This window comes from Carcharodon carcharias, chromosome 7, assembly GCF_017639515.1.
Source record: "Carcharodon carcharias isolate sCarCar2 chromosome 7, sCarCar2.pri, whole genome shotgun sequence".
Lineage (NCBI taxonomy): Eukaryota > Metazoa > Chordata > Chondrichthyes > Lamniformes > Lamnidae > Carcharodon > Carcharodon carcharias.
Genome location: NC_054473.1, coordinates 146900258 through 146922689, shown reverse-complemented (window position 1 = coordinate 146922689; position 22432 = coordinate 146900258). Strand labels below are relative to the sequence as shown.

At 40.8% G+C, this 22432-nt stretch overlaps 1 protein-coding gene across 4 annotated transcripts in view; it reads right to left on the bottom strand.

Moving 5' to 3' along the window:
- Nucleotides 1–22432, bottom strand: part of mylk3 (myosin light chain kinase 3) — an 87368-nt gene continuing 64936 nt past the window's right edge. For 3 of the 4 annotated variants that reach the window (XM_041192356.1, XM_041192353.1, XM_041192354.1), the window contains exons 6-13: nt 21427–21520; nt 19572–19681; nt 16315–16456; nt 10637–10707; nt 9069–9197; nt 5538–5690; nt 3913–4045; nt 1–539 (exon numbers count right to left, since the gene is read on the bottom strand). In XM_041192356.1, the coding sequence (XP_041048290.1) occupies nt 474–539; nt 3913–4045; nt 5538–5690; nt 9069–9197; nt 10637–10707; nt 16315–16456; nt 19572–19681; nt 21427–21520 (898 nt within the window). In that variant the 3' untranslated portion in view covers nt 1–473. The remainder of the gene's footprint in view (nt 540–3912; nt 4046–5537; nt 5691–9068; nt 9198–10636; nt 10708–16314; nt 16457–19571; nt 19682–21426; nt 21521–22432) is intronic. The other variant, XM_041192355.1, reaches the window with a different exon arrangement.

The following is a 22432-nucleotide window of genomic DNA, read 5'->3' as shown; positions in this document are numbered from 1 at the left end:
TTTTCAAAACCAGGTAAGTATGCATTTATTTCTTCTAATTCCAGTGGGCCAGCATCTTCCGACGCTAGTCGGATGTTACGGCATGCTTTTTGGAACACAATCTTATCAGATTCACATTTTGTCAACATGTCAAATATGTATATTTTTCAGTTAAATTTTCATTTTTGGAATCCACTAATATAACTTTGTGTAGAAATTAAAGAAATTGTTTTTCATTAGAGTGGCCAAGATACTGTTGCTAAGTCTCTAAATGGGAAAACTCGTGCCACGTTTCTGCAGTTTATGGGTAACATTTGTTACTTTTGTCAATCACTTTGGCTGTAATATTAAGAACAGTATCAGATGTTTAAAGTGCAGCATCTGGATGCAGGCAACAGTAAATTCATTGACCCTCCGCTCCTCTAATGATAATGTGCTTATTTTTCAATTATCAGTTGACTCAATTTCTTCTGTATTTGGGTCTCAGTCATAGGCTAAGCATAATCTTGCTTGTTGAGCTTCCTGAGCCTGTTCACAGCAGCAACTGCATAATAATTTTTCTGTGAACAAAGATGAAAATGCAGTGATTAGCTTGTAGGCTCATTAGTGATAGTATTTGGATCATCACGCTCATCTCCCCCACTCCCACTGCCCCTTTTCTTTTACTATGAGGCATCTTACTCATCCTGTGACATTACACTCTACAATTTCATCTCCAAATGGGCAAGTATCTAGCCTCTTCTTAATTTCTCTTCACTGTAGTAATTTAATGGTAATTGGATGAGAAATTACACATCACAGGTACTTTAATATTTAATAATTCTGAAATGGTATGCTTTAATTTCTTAAGTTTTCAGTTGGAAAATAGTAAATGCTTTCATAAATTCCTGACTTTGGAACGATATAAGGAATACATTCTAATGAAAAACACGTTTAGATAAAAGGCATTTTTACTATTAGAATGCTGTTATCGTATTATATCCGGGGTTTGTTAGAATAGAGTTGGATTGCTGGATTCAACATACTATATGATTGTCAGTCCACTAATTTTATAAATTTGTACAATTATCTGGGAAGAGAAATACAATAGTCAAGGCTTGCCTGATGGCATGGTGGGTAGATACACCACCTGGTGTTGTAAAGGAAATACAGGTTTGATCCATAATATGGACTTAAACAGCTGATCTTGGCTGGGATAGCAATGGGAACACTCACTGTTCCAGGCCAGAGTGGATTAACAAGTACAATTTTCCTATAATCCCTGTTAGAAAATTCAAATGTGTTTATATTAAGGAAAGATAAGATTAGGGTGGGTTGTGCTGTTCCCTATATGTGATTCAGTGCATAGCTCACACATAAAGAACAATCCCTTGGATGAAGTACTAGAGATTGTTAGCACCTCTGGAACAGTACACCTGATCCCTGAAGAAGAAAGTAAGTTGGGCATAAAGAACAGAATGTGGACACCATTCCTTAACTCAACCGTTCTCTATAACAATTGAAGGAAAATCTTTGACTACTGTAGATGGTTGTAATAATATCACAAATGGTTACAGCACAGAAGGCTACTTGGCCCATCATGTCTGTGCTGGTTCTCCAAAGGAGTAATTTACCTAGTTTCATTCCCTGGCCTTCTCCCCATAGCCCTGCACATTCTTCCTTTTCAGATCATGATCCAATTCCCTCTTAAATGCCTTCATTGAACCTGCCTCAGGTTCAAAAAAAAGTGGTAAGCCCAAGGATTGGGAGCAACTTAGAATCCAGCAAAGGATGGTAAAGGAAAAAGAGAATATGAATGCAAGCTAGCGAGTAACATAAAGGCGGACTAAAAGTTCCTTAAGTACGTGAAAAGGAAAAGATTAGCAAGGACAAATATAGGCCTGGAGACAGGAGAATTTATAATGGAGAATAGGGAAATGGCAGAGAAACTAAACAATTACTTTGTGTCTGTCTTCAGGGAGGAAGATACAGAAAATCTCTCAGAAATACTGGGGAACCAAGGGACTTGGGAAAACAAGGAACTGAAAGAAATTAGTGTTAATAAAGAGCAGTACTCAAAAAATGAATTGGATTGAAGGTTGATAAATTCCTTGGACTAGATGAGCTACATCCCAGAGTTGAAGGAGGTGCTATAGAAATAGTGGATGCATTGGTGGTTATCTTTCAAAATTCCAAAGATTCTGGAAAGGTTCCTACAGACTAGAAAGTAGCAAATGTAACCCCTCTATTTAAGAAGGGAAGGAGAGAGAAAACTGAGAACTACAAACCTGTTAGTTTGACATCAGTAGTAAGGAGACTGTTAGGCAAACTTGGAGTTCTTTGAGGATGTTATTTGTTGCATAGACAATGGTGAACCAGTGTATGTGGTGTATTTGGATTTTTAGAAGGTTTTCAATAAGGTCCCACACAGAAGGTTAGCAAACAAAATTAGAGCACACAGGATTGAGGCAATATACTGCTATGGATTAAGAATTGGTTAACAGACAGAAAACAGTAGGAATAAATGCATCATCTCAGGATGACAGGCTGTTACTACTGGGGTACTAGTACTTGGCCCATGGCTGTTCACAACCTATGTAATGGGTTTAGATGTGGGAACCAAATGTAATGTTTTCAAATTTGATAACACAAAACTAGGTGGGAATGTAACTTGTGACCTGGATGCAAGGAGGCTTCAAGGGGCATTGGACAGGCTAAGTGAATGGACAAGAACATCGCAGATGGAATATAATGTGAATAAGTTGTTACATTATCCACTTTGGTAGAAAGAACAGAAAGGCAGAGTTTGGGAAGTGTTGATGTCCAAAGGGATCTGGGTGTCTTTGTCCATGAGTCTCTAAAAGCTAGCATGTAGGTGCAGCAAGCAATTAGGAAAGCAAATGGTATGTTGGCCTTCATCGCAATGAGATTTGAGTATAGGAATAAAGATGTATTGCTGCACTTGTATAGAGTCCCGGTGAGACTGCACCTGGAGTATTGTGTACAGTTTTGGTGCCCTTATCTAAGGAAAGATGTACTGGCCATAGAGGGAATGCAACAAAGGTTCACCAGACTAATCCCTGGGATGGTAGGATTGTCTTATGAGGAGAGATTTAGAAAACTGGGCCTGTATTCTTTACAAAATTCATACAGGCTGTGACAGGGTAGATGTGGATAGGGTATTTCCCCTGGCTGGTGAGTCCAGAATCAGGGGACACAGTCTCAGTCTTAAATGGCCTGCCCCTTATTCGGAGATGAGGAGGAATTTCTTCACTCAGAGGGTGGTGAATCTTTGGAATTCTGTACATCAGAGGGCTGTGGAAGCTCAATCTTTGAGCATGTTCAAGACAGAAATCGATAGATTTCTGGATACTTATGACATTAAGGGATATGGGGATAGTGGGGAAAATAGCGTAGAGGTAGATCATCAGCGAGGATCTGTTTGAACTTTGGAGCAGGCTCGATGGGCTGAATGACCTCCTCCTGTTCCTATTTCCTGTTCTATGTTTCTATGCCTCCACCACACTCTCAAGCAGTGCATTCCAGATCCCAACCACTCTGTGTGAAAAAGCTTTTCCTCATATCTCCCTTGCTTCTTTTGCCATATAATTGTATATCAAGTCAATTGACTTTTGGCCTGTCTCCAAATTTTCCCATCCCATCCGTAACGATACCCACGGCTGGCAGGGCTGGAAAACCCTGTCCCCAGGGTGACTTTTATCCTCAATATTTACTGACAGTTTTAGTATGTAGAAGTTTAATCCAGCCCCACCCGTAAAATAAGCATATCCAGGTCTGGCATTAGGTGTTTCTTATACACAGGGGATCTCACAATGGTTGCAGATCTGAACCACAAATTGATTGTTTGTAAATCATATAAGCATGTTGCACAGAGTTTACTGAATATTACACAGGAATCAAAATCACTTAAATGAAAGCAAATCAACATATTACCTTCCATAAGCGCTGTGCAATGTACTTCCGCAGCATCACTTGAGATTTGAGTCGAACCCTACACTTCTTTGCTTTTTCTGGTAAATTGTTAAGCCAGCTGTGTTTCAGACACTGTGCTGCACTGAATCTGCTACTAGTAATGTTGAAAAAATGCAGTATTAGCATTGGAGACAAATATATACTAGTAATTTTGTAATGTAAAGAACATTGCAGAAGTAAATGGAGATTTGTTTAACATGTCCTTTCCTTGATTTTGGTATTAGCATGCTCTTGTCTCGCTTGCCTCAAAGTCAGCAAAATAGAGATGCAGTTAAAGATTCTTACCCTTCATTTGAAAAGTGATACATTGATTTCTGTAGCGGTGCCACACTCAGTGGGACAATTTTAACTCCTAGCAAGAGTGGTCAGCAATTCCGGGGGAGAGATCTCATTAGATGCCTGGCAGATTTTACATGCTGAGCCTCAGTTGAATGCCACCAGCAGGCTGTCACCCATTTTGGGTAGAAAGTGTCTGCAGAGGGATCAAGATTGGATGGTCCAGAACCACTTGCTCGGAGCAAAGAAAAAGTTGTTGACAGCCAGGCAACTCCAGGATTGGGTGGTGGTTTGAGGTTCTTGCCACTGGGAAAAGGGGGAGCCCAGGTGATCAGGAGAATGCCTGCTCTTGGCCCCACTGAGGAAAGATTTTTAAAAAATTTTACCTTAATTAACCTTGTTGGCTTCATAACAGCTCTGACTGGGGAACCATGGCCACTTTGCTGCATAGGAGCTATTAAAATGCCATTAGTGTGCCATGTCCAACATGGGATCTCAATTTGCATTTATTATTGAGGCTCCTGCTGGAGACTGGCAAAACCTCATCTGTCACCAAAACCAGCAGTGTTAAAATATGGCATTGGTATGGTGGTGCAAAATGGAACAGCTACATTTTAGCTGTTTGTCCATTCCTTTCAAACCAATGAGGAAAAATGTTGAAACTCCCCTTTTTTTAAGTCTGATTTCAGAGCTGAACAACATCTGCAATTCTGAAAGGATCTTTAACAAACACATCACCTATTGAAAACACAAGTGGAAAATTGAAATTTCCAAAATAATGAACAGATAAAACAAACTCCAGTGGTTGTGTTACAATGAAAGAACTTATTGCAAATAGTCTTTTTTGGAGTAATAAATGGTTCCATTATAAGAAAAGCAAAGGGGGAAAGACCCAGTCCTTTTATGTTTTGAACATAAATCATTAGTTTCTACCAGATTATTTTTCCTTATTACCTAGAGGGAAACCTGCTTTGTTCACAGGATTTCCATTTAACATGCTGTTTGCATTTCATGCCAGCATTCAAAAGAAAAGTTTATTCCTCAGATCATTGGCAAAACTTCCAAAATGAAGAAATGTGCTTTGTATCCAGACATTTATCTATTTTCTTTTAAGAATTTGTTCTTGTAACTCATTTTTTTTGGAATAGTCATACATAGTAACTTGTAGACTTAGGATACTGAAGAAATTTATCTTGGAGGCTATAAAATTGACATAACCTGAAATACCTCATCACTGACACAAACACAGCACTAACTTGAATTTAAATGGGGAAATCACTGTAAGGGCAGTTATATTTTATTTGTCATACCCCTTCTCTTTCACAAGGAGGTTCGAAACAAATTCTTTTGCTTCTTCAGACACATTTTCAAATCCTTCTGCATCAAAGTCCCAGTTTGCATTGATAACATTGTTCATGGTTTCAGTGTCATGATCGCCCAGGAAAGGGGACAGGCCACTCACCCTGTAAAAGTAAACATTCATCAGCTATGATGTGCAGAGAATCAACAATTTTATTTATTTTAACAGCTCATAAAAATGGTTTGGTCTGATATTGGGATCAGTAGTACCAGCTATTTGGCCACTGTGGTTGCTATTTGGGGATCAAAATGGTGCCTGGAGTGTGCATGCATACTTGGAGCAAATTTCACCGAACACCATACTGGTGAAGGAGTTAACGTGCATGCAGTGAATAGCCACTGGATGTATGCAGAGCAGGCAGATCATGATGTCAATTAGCGTGCAATGCTGATATGACACTGACAGTGCCATTTTAGAACTCGACAATCAGCTCACACTCTCTTTAACGTTGCGCAGCTGAACATATGTTCAGCATGCGGAAGGACACCCTATGCCAGCATTATTCAAAGGGATCATCTTGCTTATTGGTTAGTTGCTGATTGATTTATTTTGGCTGTTGGTACAAATCCACAAGTGCTTTACATAATTGCAGATGTGATGCGCCATTTAAATCTCAGTTCAATTTGGCCCATAATATCCCACCAGGCAGGAGGGGCCATAAAACCCTGGCCTTGGTAATAATTCTGCTTTTCCCATTTTCACCTCACCTCTTTTAGACCCATCTTTTATGGTTCTCATTACCATCTCCTTTTGCTTTGTGCCATCATCCTTTTTGTTTTTTAATCTTTGCTGCCATCCTGGCATAGCCCTTCCCTATTGTTCTTTCCACCCTCTCCCCCTTTTCCTTACCCTCCTTTACTTCCTTGAAACCCGTGACATCTCACGTTTTCTAGTTCTTGTTGAAAGGTCATTGACCTGAAATTTGATTCTTTCTCCACATATGCTGACAGACCTGCTGAATATTTTCAGCAGTCCCTTCTGCAGGGATTGGTGTGGCAGGTTCTCAAGGAGTTTTTGCTTTCTTCGAGGCTTCTGCACAAACCAATTGCACCCAGATATGGGAGCATTAGTAACCATTCCCCTTGAACTACAGCATGACTTGAAAGAATAAACAGAGACCACACAAAGCAGGACAAACCACGAGAAGGGGGAAGAGGTTTTAAGCGCTGTCAGCAGGCAGCCGTATGCACCCAGGACATACATGGTGCAGTTCTCCTACATGAACCTCAGTGAGGAACAATATATGCAATGTTTGTGCTTCAGTAAAAGTACCCTTACTGAAATCTTCCAGCTGCTACAGCCACAACTGCAAACTCCACGCAAGGCAAGAATTGCATTGCCAGTAGCTGTGAAGGTGACTGTGGTAATGAAAATTTACACATCTGACTCCTTCCAGACTATGGCTGGAGATATTTCAACATCTTGCAGTTTGTTGTCCATTGTTGCATTTGGGAAGTTACTGAAGATCCGAAAGAGATTCCACTCCCTCAACGTCCAGCTAATGGACCATTGGTGAATGCAGGAATGAAGTTGTAGTTAAAGTCTAACACCTTACCTGTCCTCTGTCACTAATCATCATAGAATCCACTTAGCTATAATGCAAACATAAAAACTGCCACAAAATAAACATTTCAAACCAAGGTGGTGGTGAGCTGCCTTCTCAAGGGCAATTAGGGATGGGCAATAAATGCTGGCCTAGCCAGTGGTGCCCATGAATGAATAAAAAAAGGGTGATCTGGATTGGATACAAGCATCTGTTTAATAGGGTGCAAAGACCTGAAATCAGCCCCCCCGCCCCATAATATGTGGCTGCAATGCCCAAGCATCACTCCAGTTAGTTGCTCAACATCCATTACAACTAGAGACTACACGATAAAGTCACATGAAGATTTATAGGTCTTTCCATTTAGTGGCCCTTTGCTTTCACTAGCCCTGCCCAGCTTAACAGCTGCTGAATTGTTATCAGCAAACAAAGTCATTTTATTTGTGCACATGTGCATGAAATGACTGAGGAGGGACTGGATTCCTGGCTTCATTGCGTACTATTTTTGTACTTAAGCTGCAGTTGTATATAACACAGCCCCGACTACAGTGAGGGGGGTTTCACTCTGTAGCAGCCACGTTGGATCACAAAATTAGCTTTCCACAGAAACTAGTAAAACCTGACTGTAATCTTAATACCATCCATTTCTATAAAGACGTACACTAAGAATTATCTGCTTATATGAAAATTAGAATCTAAGGCAAACGTGGCATTAACGGTGTCAGTACACAAACTGCACATAACGGAAACTGACTTCTACCATAGTGGAACAGTAACATTTCTGTATTCTACTGAATTGCCGAGCTATGCCCATCAATATTAAAAAAAAGGAAAACAAAAACAGAATTACCTGGAAAAACTCAGCAGGTCTGGCAGCATCGGCGGAGAAGAAAAGAGTTGACGTTTCGAGTCCTCACTCGAAACGTCAACTCTTTTCTTCTCCGCCGATGCTGCCAGACCTGCTGAGTTTTTCCAGGTAATTCTGTTTTTGTTTTGGATTTCCAGCATCCGCAGTTTTTTTGTTTTTAAAAAAAAGGAGGTATTTGTTCAGCATCATTTACAGAAGTCTTTCACCTTTTGCTGATACTTGAATTTATTTTCCAGTGACCTCAAGAACAGTGTTTCTACGCTCCACTGTTCCAATTAATCTTGCCACTGGTAGAAAAGTCAGAGTCCTGGATCTTGTGATCAGTGACGAAGCAAGGCCATTCATTGCCAACCTCAAAGAAACCTGCCCACAAGACCTAGCAATCTCTGTGATGTGGTTTTCTTCTCTCCTGACGGCAGTTTAAATCTGGCGTCAAGTCAAGGGGATTCAACAGCAGTGACATGAGCAAACAGGCAAGGAACCAATCACATTGAAGTATTCACATACAACAAACCAGGAAGGTAAAAGCACTTAATATCCTTAATCTTTAACTTAAAATTTTGTATTGAATTTTGAATTAAGGTGGAAGATAAAATGAAGGTGGTTAATAGAATGCAGTTGTTCCCCAGGTAATTCTGTGAAAAGGAGTACTGCAATTCTTTCAGAAAGACTGGAATAGACAATCCAATATTCTCCTTGTTATCTTATCCAATGCACCATAGATGAAGACATTGAATAAGATGAGTGACAGTAAGCAATGATACCTCACTCCTCTTCTTTGTGACCTAGTTCAGTGAGCTTATCCATCATGTGGATCTTGGAACTGGTCATACCAAAGAAACTCTTTGTATGGCTAGAATTCCTGATGCTGCTTGTGTCTTTGGGACACCAACGCTATAGTATATATTTAAAAGAACTTATCTGTTCTGACAGTATAGGTGTAATAGTCTTTCCCCTGTCTCCACTGTTAAATTGATTGATTCACCAATTTTAATCTTAAGTCACTTCTGAACATGAACCCGGTAAGTTATCTGAGATAGAAGATTCTCTGCAAAGAAATGGATACATACAGCATATAGGTGATGACGCCCACACTCCACATGTCTGTGGGGAATGAAACATAATCATAATTCACCACTTCTGGAGCAAGGAACTCTGGGGTACCAAAATTAACTTTCAGTTTCTCTCTTGGCTTATATCTATAAAAAGAAGAGATTTGTTTAAGCAATCATTAACAGTCAGATCTGCTCTGTGTATTTTAATAATTCCTCCGGCTGCTCTCTAAGCAACCCAATGTTGTAATAAAGCGGGATTAAAGAAAACAGGAAAACACCACTACTGCACCACTGAGGTGATAGGGTCCAAGCTGCAACCCCTGCTCCCCACAAATCATATTCTGAATTCTGCTATACCTTAAGTGAATAAAGCCAAACAGATAAAATTAGAAAGTAAGTATTGCTGAAAGATGTCCACAGATTGACATTGGGAGGGGCCTTGAAATAACTTCCATTAATCAGCTGGAGAAGAGTGAATTGCACAGGGAAGGAAGCACATTGCAAATGGGGTGATTTTTGTTTTGTACTTTGCCATAACTGAAACAAGTTTTGTTAATCCTGTTTTGGTCAATGTGATTTAATTCTTGAATGCTATAGTTTGGAAGCAAATGCCTCAAGTTTGATAAACATTTTTTCCATGAAGGTAGTTGTAATATGAAGGATCTGACATTTAGGTCCTTTTTATATTCCTGAATCGCGTCTTTGGCAGCAATCCAGTCATATATGCAAGTTTCCATTCTGCTAATTCACCACTTTGATATTGTGGGATAAGTTCAGCAACAACTTAAAATGATTGCTCTAAAGTTCCAATCATGACTTTAATAATGCAATGCCTAGGTAAACTTAAGTAGAGACTTTTGCCCACCTGTCATGGAAGACCTACAATGCTGAAAGTATTTTTAAGAGAGTTCCACCTGCCAACAGCCAGTCCCAAAGTGGTGACCCAGATTTGAAGTTGTGCTTGTGAAAGCTGTTTATATTTGCCACAACTGGGGTCGTTTGATCAGAGGCAGAGAGTGAAAACATAATTGCAGCACAATGATACTGCAGCCAATAGAAATTTCATACACGCAGATTGAATCAACATATTGCACAGAAAATGTTATTTTATTTCTCCCCTCCTCCATAGCTATTCAGCCGTGACTGTTGACAATGTGGGCAGACTATCTGACTGCAGGGGCATCATTGCCAACCCTGATTCTAACCTCAGTCATATATGTCCACTTTCCAATATTAGTCACTAGATGGCGACCAGGACAAGGAATCCTGCCTGAATTTTCTTTTGTCTTGCTTAGAAGCAATGATGCCAACTTTAATGTTTCTGTTACGCACCTTCATTCAACATGAGACAAGGTTCAAACATGGGACCGTCTCAGTCAGTATATCTCAGTCCCATACCAGACAGTGTTCATATAATCTGAATTGTGAGGCTCATAGATATTTGTAAAATCTATAATATTGATTTATTTTTGACATTATGACAACGATTTATCAGTGAACCAGGCTATTGTTGGCAATTAGATTTATTTCACTTTAGAATGCTTGAATCAAATAACCTATAACTAAACTGGTGTAGTTCTTACCTTCTAGCCAGACCAAAGTCAATAATTTTGATCTGATTTCCTGTGTTGTTCACACACAAAATATTTTCTGGCTGTGGGACACAAGGAAGGCATTTTCATGAAAACACAGATCGTAGTATAAGCAGAAGTTTCAACCACTAGCTTTGTTCATGCATCAAATGATTACTCAAAAAGTAGTACAATCCAATGATTATCCTATACAAGAACATTTTAACTGCTTTTTAAAATTATTTATAAAAACAAAAAATTGCGGATGCTGGAAATCCAAAACAAAAACAAAATTACCTGGAAAAACTCAGCAGGTCTGGCAGCATCGGCGGAGAAGAAAAGAGTTGACATTTCGAGTCCTCGTGACCCTTCAACAGAACCCTTCAGTTGTGTTGAAGGGTCATGAGGACTCGAAACGTCAACTCTTTTCTTCTCCGCCGATGCTGCCAGACCTGCTGAGTTTTAAAATTATTTAATTAGTTTTCGTTTTTTGTTATGCAACTTCCTGTCCCATTTGCCCAGCCAAGAGCCAAAGCTCTTGGCACTTTATAACTGATTGGTTGCAAGAGACCTGGGATGACCTAAATGTTGGATTTCCCTGACTCAGAAAGCATATTGCCCATGTGCCTGAGTGGAATTCATGAACTTACTGCGTGATGAATGGATGGTATGAAGCTTTTTCTTACCACTCTGTGGAGGTATCTGCCTTTAAGGAAATTATCTCTCATCCATAGCATTGACAGCTAAACTGACTTGTATTTAATATCAATTTCATTTTTAACGTAAAAAGCTCATTTTTAAAAACTAAGGTTATCTGAAAGAGTTCAAGTGGGAAAAGCTGAACTCGCTTTACATAGTGGAACACCCTTTTAAGTTATAAAAATCAATTCTTAACCATGATATTGCAAATGTTAAACCCTTGTTCAAAAGGAGGTCGAAGGATAAGCCCAGTAACTACAGGCCAGTCATTATAACCTCAGGTGCAAAAGCTTTTAGAAACAATAATTCAGGGCAAAATTAACAGTCACTTAAAGAAATGTTAATTAAGGAAAGCCAGCACAAATGTATTAAGGGCAAATCGTATTTAACTAACTTGCTTGAGTTTTTTTATGAGGTAACAGAAAGGATTGATTAGTGTAATGGTGTTGATGTGGTGTACATAGACTTCCAAAAGACATTTGATAAAGTACCACACAACAGACTTGTGAGCAAATTTATAACTCATGGGGGAAAAAAGGACAATAGTGATTACGAAATTGGCTGAGTGACAGGAAACAGAGAGTAATGGTTAATGGAGGATAATGCAGTTAATGTGGTATACGTGGACTCCCAAAAGGCATTTGGTCAGCTAAGTTCAAGCGCATGGAATAAAATGAACAGTGGCAGCATGGATACCAAATTGGCTGAGCGACAGGAAGCAGAGTAGTGGTGAACAGTTGTTCCATGGGCTGGAGGAAGGTATATAGTGGAGTTTCCCAGAGGTAGATATTAGGATTACTGCTTTTCTTGATCTGTATTAATGGCTGAGACTTAGATGTTCAGGGCACAATTTTTAAAAATTGTGGGTGACTCAAAACTTGGAAGTATTGTGAACTGTGAGGAGGATAGTGATAGACTTAATTCAAGAAGACACACAGGCTGGTGAAAAGGGCAGATAGATGGCAGATGAAATTTAATCCAGAGAAGAATGAAGTGATTCATTTTGATAAAAATGAGGAGAGACTATATGGTTCAGCCTCAACTGGAGTCTTATATCCAATTCTGGGCACCACATTTTAGAATGGGTGTGAAGGCATTAGCAAGGGTTTTTTTTATTCCTACATGGGATTTAGGCATTGCAGGTAGTGTCAACATTTGTTGTCCATCCCTACTTGCCCTTGTGAAGGTGGTGGTGAGGCACTGCCTTGAACAGCTGCAGTTAATCTGATGTAGAGATGCCCACAAGGCTGTTAAGAAAGGAGTTCCACAATTTTGATCCAGCAACAGTGAAGTAACGATGAATTAGTTCCAAGTCAGGATGGTGTGTGGCTTAGAGGGGAACTTGCAGGTAGTGGTGTTTCAATGTATCTGCTGCCCTTGTCCTTCTAAGTGGTAGAGATCGCAGGTTTGGAAAGTGCTGACTAAGAAGTCTTGGTGAGTTGTTGCAGTGCATCTTGTAGATGGTACACACTGCTGCCATTGTGTGTCATAGGTGGAGGAAGTGAATGTTTAAGGTGGAGGATGGGGTGCCAATCAAGTGGGCAGCTTTGTCCTGGATGGTATTGAGCTTCTTGAGTGTTGTTGGAGCTGCACTGATCCAGGCGACTGGAGAGTATTCCATCACACTCCTGACTTGTGCCTTGTAGATGGTAGACAGGCTTTGGAAAGTAGGAAGAGATTTACTCTGTAGAATTTCTGGCCTCTGTCCTGCTCTTATAGCCACAGTATTTATATGGCTGATCCAGTTCAGTTTCTGGTTGATGGCAACTCCCACAATGTTGATAGTGAGGGTTTCAGCAATGGTGCGTGCCATTGAATGTCAAGGGGCAATGGTTAGTTTCTCCCTTGTTGGAGATGGTCACTGCCTGGCACTTGTGTGGTGTGAATGTTACTTGCCATTTACAGGCCAAACCTGAATATTGTCCAGGTCTTGCTGCATATGAACATGGACCGCTTCAGTATCTGAGGAGTCGCAAATGGAGATGAACATTGTGCAATCATCAGCGAACATCCCTACTTCTAACCTTATGATAGAGTAAAGGTCATTGATGAAGCTGCTGAAGATGTTTGGGCCTAGTACACTACCCTGAGGAACTCTTGCAATGATATCCCGGAACTGAGGTGATTGACCCCCGAAACCTCAACCATCTTCTTTTGTGGCAGGTATGACTCCAACCAATGAAAAATTTTCCCTGATTCCCACTGACTTCAATTTTGCCAGGGATCCTTGATGCCACACCAGTCAAAGTCTCTCACCTGACCTCTTGAGTTTAGCTCTTTTGTCCATGTTTGAACCAAGGCTGTAATATGGTCAGGAGCTGAGTGGCCCTGGCAAAACCCAAACTGCGCATCAGTGCACAGGTTATTCCTTTGTAAGTGCCTCTTGTAAGCACTGTCGGTGACACCTTCCATCACTTTGCTCATGATCGAGAGGAGGCTGATTGGGCAGTAATTGACTGGATTGGATTTTTTCTGATTTTTGTGAACAGAACATACCTGGACAATTTTCCACATTGTCAGGTAAATGCCAGTGTTGTAGCTATAACGAACAGCTTGGCTAAGGGCGCAGATGGTTATGGAACACAAATCTTCACTATTGCTGAGATGTCAGGGCTCATAACTTTTACAGTATCCAGTGCCTTCAGCTATCACATGGAGTGAATCGAATTGGCTGAAAATTGGCATGTGATGCTGGGGAATTCAGGAGGAGGCAGAGATGGATCATCCACTCAGCACTTCTAGCTGAAGATGGTTGCAAATAGTTCAGCCTTGCCTTTTGTACAGTTCTACTGGGCACTCCCATCATTGAGGGTTGGGGATATTTGTGAAGCCTTCTCCTCGAGTGAGTTGTTTAATTGTCCACCATCATTCACAGCTGCAAGACTGCAGAGCTTTGGTCTGATCTGTTGGTTGTGGAATCACTTAGCTCTGTCTATCACTTGCTGCTTCTGCCGTTTGGCATGCAAGTAGTCCTGTGTTGTAGCTTTACCAGGTTGACACCTCAATTTTAGGTATGCCTGGTGCTGCTCCTGGAATGCCCTCCTTTGTTATTCATTGAACCAGGGTTGATTCCTTGGCTTGATGGTAATGGTAGAGTGGGAGATATGCTGGGCCATGAGATTACAGATTGTGGCTGAATATAATTCTGCTGCTGGTGATGGCCCACTAACCTATAGGACAAATATTAATAAGGAGGACCTTACAGGGTTGACAGGGTATGTATTTGTCTTTATCTTAGTCAATGTTTTATTCCTTTTTGAATTTTCTGTAGCAGTTTTGTACAACTGAGTAGTTTAGTGGGCCATTTCAGAGGGCCTCATGGATGCCCAATTTTATGCTTCTAAATCTGTTCTGAATCCATCCCATTTAGCACGATGGTAGTAGCACGAAACATGATGGACAGTATGCTCAGTTTGAAGATGCGACTTCACCTTCACAAGTTATGAGCCCTGACATCTCAGCAATAGTGAAGATTTGTGTTCCATAACCATCTGCGCCCTTAGCCAAGCTGTTCGTTATAGCTACAACACTGGCATCTACCTGACAATGTGACAATGAGTGGCGGTCATTCCTACCAACGCTGTCATGGACAGATGCATCTGCAACAGGTAGATTGGTGAGGGTGAGGTCAAATAGGTTTTTCCCTCTTGTTGGTTTCCTCACCACCTGCTGCAGGCCCAGGCTGGCAGATATGTCCTTTAGGATTTGGCCAGTTTGCTCAGTAGTGGTGCTACCGAGCCACTATAGTCCATCACCTATTGGACAAATGTTAATAAGGAGGACTTTGCAGGGTTGACAGGGTTTGCATTTGTTGTTTTCGGTGCCTAGGTCAATGTCTTTATGCCTTTAGGTTTTATTTCTTTTTGAATTTTCTGTAGCAGTTTTGTACAACTGAGTAGTTTGGTGGGCCATTTCAGAGGGCAGTTAAGAGTCAACCACATTGCTGTGGCTCTGGATTCACATGGCCAGATCAAGTGAGGACAGCAGATTTCTTTCCCTAAAGGACGTTAGTGAACCAGATGGGTTTTTACAACATTCATTTGGCATCATTATTGAGACCTACTTACAATTCCAGATTTTTAAAAAATTAATTGATTGAATTTAAATTCGATCAGCTGCCGTGGTGGAATTTAACCTGTGTCCCCAGGATATTAGCCTGGGTCTCTGCATTACTGGTCCAGTGATGTTGCCACTATGCCACCGCCTCATGTGCAGAAAATCATGAGGGATCTGGAGTAGATATGGAGAAACTGCTCCTGTTAGCAGAAGGATTTAAGGTGATTGGCAAAAGGAGTAACAGCGACCTTTTTACACAGTGAGTAGTTTGGATCTGGAATGCACTGCCTGAAAGTGTGATGGAAGCAGATTGAATCGGGCCTTCAAAAGAGAATTGAATAATTATCCGAAGAGAAAAAGAATTGCAGGAGTGCGGGGTAAGGTGAGGAAGTGGGTCTACGTGAGCCTTCCTTGCAGAGAGTTGACACAGACTGGATAGACCAAATGGCCTCCTTCTATGTTGCCACCTGTTATGTTTTAACTATGGGTCACTTTGCTTGCGAACCGGTTGCACACTTAGCTGTCAGCAGGCGAGTCAATTACAATATACGGCAGATGCAGAGACCAATGTGAAATGAAGCACATACTATTTTATTTACATAACCAACAGAGCATTAACATGATATGTGCTTCTCCAGCCAGACCCTATTCTAGATTAACATTAACCTGGTCGCCCAGACTACATAGCTATTGGATCTTACAGTCACGTGGTCAATCGGCTCACACTCTCTTAAAGGTGTATTATGCCTCAGATTACCACACCACCATTCCATGATTTCATGATTCTATGACTAGTTTACAGTAACAAGACAGACAATTAAAAATAAAGTTCAAATTCACAAATCGTGAATTTACATATAAACAAAATTGGTTAAATAAAAGATCATTCAGTAGTGGATTTAGAATGGAGGAGTGACTGTGGATATAAAACATACCTTAAGATCTAAGTGAAGGACATAATGTTGATGTAAGTATTGAACACCTTCGCAGATCTGCTTGACAAAAATGATCGTATCCAGTTCTGTCAGATTATAGTTTTCATCAATGATTCTGTCAAACAACTCTCCACCTCCAACACTGCAATCAACATAATGTTCTGATGTCATTTAAATTAACAGCATCTTCAATTAATTTTCTCTTTTTTTAAATAAATATTTTGGAAAAATCCCTTCTCAGGAGATTTATTCCCTGTGTTTGGCCTTTGGGAGTTTTGTGAGCACAGTACAGCAAAGAAAGTCACTGATTTTCCCTCTGTCTCTTGCTTAGCACTTCCCCTGGGGACAACATATTCTTTATTTAGTGCTCTGGGAACTGTTATGTCTACTTAAGACAGAAAATGGGGCCTTGGATTAATATCTCATAAAAGATCAGTGCCACGCTCCCTCAGTGCTGCACCAAAATACCAGTTTAAACTTTGTGCTCAAATCTCTGGATTGAGACTTGAATTTATAATTTATTGACTTAGATGGAAGAATGCTCCAACTATGCTAACACTGACTTAAGTGTAGACAGGTCTGAGCTATAAATGTATCTGTAATCCCTGCTAATACCTCTTCATGGCTACCAGTACATCATATTTGAAACACCATGAAATGGAGTACTAAAGGGACACTCTAGTTCAGGCTTTTCCAACTGGCGGCTGCGGCCTGTGAAACCCCTCAATGTGACCCACAGAGCCAATGTTCAAAAGCCAGTAAGACTGGCCTGTAAGTTCAAAATGCAGGTAAGTGAATTTCAAGATTTTGCAAGGGGTTTCTCCTCCAATCACAGGCTGTTCCTTTCCCACGTTTACTGCTGATAGGCTCACTACTGAGCCTATCGGCAGCAAATGAGAGAGAAACAGTCTCTGATTGTAGAGGAGCAGCAAGCGCTGGCAGCAGCTGAGAGTTGCCAGGCCCAAGGGAAGCGAAGGTGAGGCAAGGATGGAGCCTGGGGAGTGAAGCTGCGGTGAGGTTGGAACCTGGGGAGCAAAGTTGCGGTGGGGTTGGAGCCAAGGGAACAAAGATACGTCGGGGCTAGAGCCTGGGGTGCCAGGATGCAGCGGGGCTGGAGCTCGGGGAGGGCAAAGCTTTGGCAGGCCCAGGAGTGTGAAGTTTTAGCAGGCCCAGGAGGTTGAAGTTGCAGCAGCCCCAGGAAGCCGAAGTTGCTGCGAGCCCAGGAAGGAGATGGTGCCATGGTAAGCATGTGGGAGTGAGAGAGTGAGTGTGTGTGAGTGTATGTGGGAATGAGAGGGTGAGCGTTTGTGGGAGTGAGAGTGTATGTGTGTGTGTGTGTGTGTGTGTGCAAGTGTGTGCATAGGTTGAAGTAACAATGAGTGTCAGTGAGTGTATGTGGGAATGAGAGAGTGAGTGTATGTTGGAGCGAGAGTGTGTATGTGTGCATTTGTTGGAGTGAGAGAATGTGTGTGGGAGTATACATGGGAGTGTGTGTGTGAGTGTATTTCAGAGCGAGAGAGCGAGTCAGTGTGTGTGTGTGGAGTGAAAGAGTGAGTATGTGGGAGCGAGAGAGAGTGTGTGTGTGTGCACGTGCGGGTGTGTGGGAGTGTCATCCCCACACACCAACACATATACACACACAGCTACTCACAGTGGGTGAGGGTCAGTGAGTGAGCACCCTGAGGCTGGGAGTGAGCCACACACACACTCTGACCCTTTCACACTCTGGTCATTTTTATGAATTATTCCTTTTTAATGTAACAATTTATTGTTATGACATTGCTTTACTTTTGCTCAGGAATTGTTTCCCATAACCCCTCAATTTTTTTTGAAATTCATGTTAGTGTTGTGCCAAACCTTGTCTTTCTGAAATTTGCTCATCAGCCCTCTGAGTGAGAAAAAATGCAAATGTGGTCCCCCCGAGCGAAAAGACTGGACAAACATGATCTAGTTCATCAAGTGGCTGAGACCTAGAACTAAGAGATTTGAGTGGCAAGCATCCTGGGGACTTAAGCTTGGAGCCTTATTTCTAAGTACTCTTATCACTAAAATGTTTAAAAATAAATTCTGCAGCAGCACTGGGCAGATTTTGCTAAGTGTGATACAGAGTATTGTGTGCAAATTGCAATTAAATCTCCAATCTGCCATCTAATCGAGTATCCTTAAAATCTACTCATGAATGAAACATAAGGTAAATTAAATCGGGAGCAAGGACTAGAGAATCATGTAATGAGCATCCAGAATTGAACAGACTGGGTCAAGATCCTGGAATCCCTCCCTAACAGCATGTTGAAGGGGTACCTACACCACAAACACTGCAGTGGTTCAAGAAGGCAGCTCACCACCACCTTCTCAAGGGCATTTTGGGATGGGCAATAAATGCTGGCCTAGCCAGCGAAGCCCACATCCCATAATTGTTTTAATATTAATTTACAGGATTTGGGTGTCACTGGGGCCAGTGACATTCAATTCTGCAATTCATCCTCCCATCGTGCCAGACAAATGCCGGGAACAAAGCCATGCTAAACCAGCTTATATTTCAACTCTTTCTTGGACTCACTCAAGTTCTGTCGAAGGGTCATGAGGACTCGAAACGTCAACTCTTTTCTTCTCCGCCGATGCTGCCAGACCTGCTGAGTTTTTCCTGGTAATTCTGTTTTTGTTTTAAATTAACCCTTACCTACTTATCGGATCATTTAGTTTTTGTTTTTGTAGATATATTAATCAACATGTAGGGTAATTCCTGAGCTTTCTGATTGGCTCTGACATGCTTTCTTGACACAGCTGTATACCAATGCACGGGCCATTTGACAGTGGCCATTCAATGAGGATTACATTACATTCTTTCTAATGAAGCAATCCATAGTAGTAGCAGCTATCAGATTTTAGGCAGCAAGATATTAGTTTTGAAGAAGTTACAGACTCAAATTCCTGTTATTGAAACCAGAGATAATTTTTAAGAATTCCTGGAACATTCTGAGAGTTCTACACTCCCTCCCGTGTACCACCCCGAATCTAAGGCCTGCATTCATAAAAAGTCTTATTAACATGGCTGTGTCAGCTGCTCAGCTGTACTTGATTCAATGTTTTTGTTTGTGTATGCATGATGCCACAGGTGATGTATGAGTGTTGTAAATAATTATAGGGAGCAATGAGTTCTTTAATCTAAGGTTCAAATGTCTTCAAAGTGTGGTGCAGAGTCTCAGAATTTTAAAGGACATTTCCATCTACTTTTGTGTGAAGTCGAAACCACTTACTATTCCATAATCAAGGTGACATTATTCTTGGCTTCAAAAGCATCATAAAGCTGGATCAGGTTGGCATGACTTAACTGATTCATGACCGTTATTTCATTTCTTACTTCCTCCTAAATCAGAAGAGAATTCAAAGTAAGAACAAGCTATTTAGTGACTGAGGAACTCTTACTCATGAAATAAGTTACGATATTCTATTTAGAGAGCAGAAATATATACTTGAAATTAACTTTCCTCACTACCCTCCCTTCTTTCCTGAAGGCATTGATTAACACTGGGGCTCAGTTCCATGGATATCACCCAATTTCCAATACTTTACAGTGTGTGCCAATGTGTAGGAGGAGAAACTGGGTAATGATCAGGAGTGCAAACCTAACTGATTTTCCCTTCTAGGGCCTAGGTACCAAAACAATGACGGTACCCCTACTGCTGCCTCCACTAAATCAGCTGACTCAGCTTAAACCAAAATCTATACCTGGCACCTATGTATTATTTAATTCCATGCTGGGTACAGCACTAATCAACTAAGCCATTAGAGGAGCATCTTTACTGGCAGGATTTGACAATATATTAACTTTGTCAACACTCAAATTAAATTACCCAAACACACGGTGTAGTGTGACATGGAGATTTATGCAGAAGAGCAACTTCCCAGATCTAATTCTTCATCTGTGTTGAACTACTTGATCTCAGCCTGGCAACAGTGAGATCAATAATATTAATCCTTAGTCCAGGAGGATGTGGAAAATATGTATGCAAGGACTAATGGTGAGATAGAGATTGACTTCAGTTGTCCGCATGTCTCACGGTCAAACAGCCTTCTGACACTCAGGCTAGAATTTTCCAGCCCCTCACGCCGGCGGGATCTTCCAGTCCCGCTGAAGTGGATGGAGATTTCAGTGGCTTGCCAGCCCCGCTGCAGTGAAACCTGCCTCGGGGGAGCTGGAAAATTCCAGCCTCAGTATCTACCTCGTTGTATAAGATAGTAAAGGGCTGGCAGAATCTGTGAAAGTGTACACCACCTCCGAGAAAGAAGTGAAAAAGGAGGAATAAAATGTACTTAAGAAGAAAATCATTTGAAGTCCTTTCACCTCCTCCGTTCATCTTTCACAGAATCTATATAGACTGGTACAGTCAGGTAGTACTGTCATTTTGCAACCATAAATGCATCAGTAGTTTTCACTCAGGGTTCCAAAAAACAGATTATGATGGACATGACTGTACAGTGGCATTGATGACATCGCACCCACGTAATTAACAGGTAGGATGGATTTGCCCTTCAGATGCCAATTTGTTTATCTCATCCATGGCATCAACTGGAAGTTAGGCAGTTCCCCAAAAGAACAGACAATGATCATAAGAATCCATCCATGTTACTTTCATGCACTTACTTGTAACCAAATATGAAATGACATTGATCAAGGTATGGAAGCTAATATTATATGCGGCCACTCTGCAAGACTTACAGATATTGTAAATGCGAACATTTCATAATAATCAAAATAAGTTTTTTTTTTAAAAATAGCATTGGCATGTATAGAGCACAAAATTTTCCAAAAGGCCCGCTAACATTCACTTTGTGTTTTAATGACATTGAGGCGGATACAGAACTGCCTGGATATATACTCAGATATTAATTGTTACAGTTTATGATCCCGGTAGGCAATTGTGCTGGCTAGGCTCAATTAAGGAAGGCCAAGCAAGCAATGTTTTTAAAAAAACAAAGCTGTAAATCATTGCAGAATCTACGTCATTCACCAAGCTTTCAAAGTGAAACTCTCCCCAGGTGACTGCTGTTAATCAAAATGAGGCAAGTGACGAGCCATATTGACAATGTTATTTTAAGCAAGGAATTTACCCTGTCCTTTGGTCCTTTTACTTTAATTATTTTGGCAGCAAGTTCGAGGCCCGTTGATTTTTCTGCACATTTAAGGACTTGGCCAAACCGACCCCTGCCATTTAAAAAATACAAGAGTAAAAAATTAATTTGCATACCACAGGAAATCATAGTACCAGATTACTGCATAATTATTATCCACCTCACTGCTACATGTTTCTAATTTACTAAATTAACTAAAGAAATTGTAGTCTCTATATGGTGTTATATTTATTACGAGTATAGTATGAAATGATTACTTTTAAAAAATTGTTCGTGGAAACCAGAGTCACAGTGCAAGCAGTAGAACACAATCAGCTGCTTTTCTGTGCTAAACAAGTTTCAGAAAAGGCCAACTGTTTCAATCAGTATTACATACTGTCAGGTGTTAACAACATCTTTTAAAAAACTAACAAAATGTATCCAATGACATTTTTTCCAGGTTTCTCCACTTTTCTACCTTTCTCATCTAGAGGCACTGGTTCTTAAGAGTAAAGTTTCATGGGTGCTCCGATGCCTTATCCAAGTGGCCATTGTAGAAGCTGGTGACGGCAGCAAACTATTTTAAAACTGGAGTGCAGGTGGGGGTCGATGTACAATAGCCCAGCATGATTTTGTCTTCACTTGACACCTACACTTATGCACTACCTTCAGAGGTTACCAGATAGAACCCCAATCATTTTGTCTCCTTCCTAGCTCATGGATGATGAAGTCAATTATAGCAATCCATCATCCCCAAGCCTCTATGCTGACATCAGCTCAGTCAACACAGGCCAGAGAGTGAGCCTGGTCTGCATTCTTCAATGTGACAACACAGTCAATTTACCCACTAAGATACTAGAGAAGCAATTGTGTGTAAACTCTGTGCACCTCAGTAAACTTATCTTCATATAATTAATAAAAATTACAACAATTTTAGGTTCCAATAATCTGAAACAATCAAGTTGTAACTGTACAATAGAAAATTATTATTAATCTTTCACTGTGA